We start from the raw sequence: 969 nt of genomic DNA, 5'->3' as shown, positions 1-969 counted from the left end.
AATTAATAAGTAAACATTAGGGTAAAAATCTTAAATAATGGGAAGAATCAAAGACACAATTACAGATAAATCCTTCATCAACCTACCTTTTCTGGCACAGGAATCCTAATTTCTGAGGTGTCACCCTTCTGAGGTGAACCCCAATCAATCGACTCAAGGTTTCTGCTGTTGTCAGATGCTTCACTTGCTCGACTGCGGACTGAGCCATATCCCACATCCTGAAAATGAGGATTCATTAATGAGTCATCTGCAATACCAAAAAGGAATAAGTGCTGTTAGTAGTACCTGAATCACAGCTCCTTTAGTAAGTTAATGAAAAGCTTAATTTTTTTTTATTGTAAAATGTTGCAAAAAGCTGCTATAAGCAGAAAAAACAAGTTACATAAAAAAGTAAAAAATGCAAGCACTTCTGCCTTACAATATTTGTTGAAGACATTCATTAGAGATGTTACATTGTTACATTTCCAGTAAGTGTATCTCTTAGCTAAGTGAGCAAAGATACACTGTGGCTCAAGAAAGAAGCCATACACTATGCATTGTGCTCAGAAACAGCCAGAAGTATTGGATTTGCAATATGGCCTTTCTTGGCAGATAAAAATTATAATTTGTTATATACCAATAAAGCAACAAAGAGCACTACTTCAACTTGCAGAAATACAGAAAAATATGTACAGTCAAAATCTGATGTATTTAATACACTTTGAATGTTAATTGTAGTCTACATGAATATTATCACTGTTAAAAAGTAAAATGACAATGTATGGTATAGAGACTAGTTAACACTCCACCAACTATGCCCTAAAACAATCACAAAAAATGGAAACAAAGTGCTGAACTCAAAGACTTAACCATACCCACTGCCTCCAAACCCAGACTAGTAAAAACTATTACAGGACAAAGTGTCTGAGTTACAAAAAATTTTAAACTTAATTATTTATCTGAATTAACCATTAGCACCCAGTAATTGCA

General features: G+C 33.7%; 1 protein-coding gene across 1 annotated transcript in view; it reads right to left on the bottom strand.

The window, feature by feature from the left end:
* Positions 1-969, bottom strand: part of LOC119594652 (unconventional myosin-Va-like) — a gene marked incomplete in the record, with an annotated part of 122411 nt that overhangs the window by 2865 nt on the left and 118577 nt on the right. The window contains 1 exon segment of the mRNA XM_037943701.1: positions 87-218. Coding sequence (XP_037799629.1) covers positions 87-218 — 132 coding nt within the window.

Source organism: Penaeus monodon, chromosome 34 (assembly GCF_015228065.2).
Source record: "Penaeus monodon isolate SGIC_2016 chromosome 34, NSTDA_Pmon_1, whole genome shotgun sequence".
Lineage (NCBI taxonomy): Eukaryota > Metazoa > Arthropoda > Malacostraca > Decapoda > Penaeidae > Penaeus > Penaeus monodon.
The sequence above is the reverse complement of the archived record's forward strand: the minus strand, read 5'-3'. Positions and strand labels throughout refer to the sequence as shown.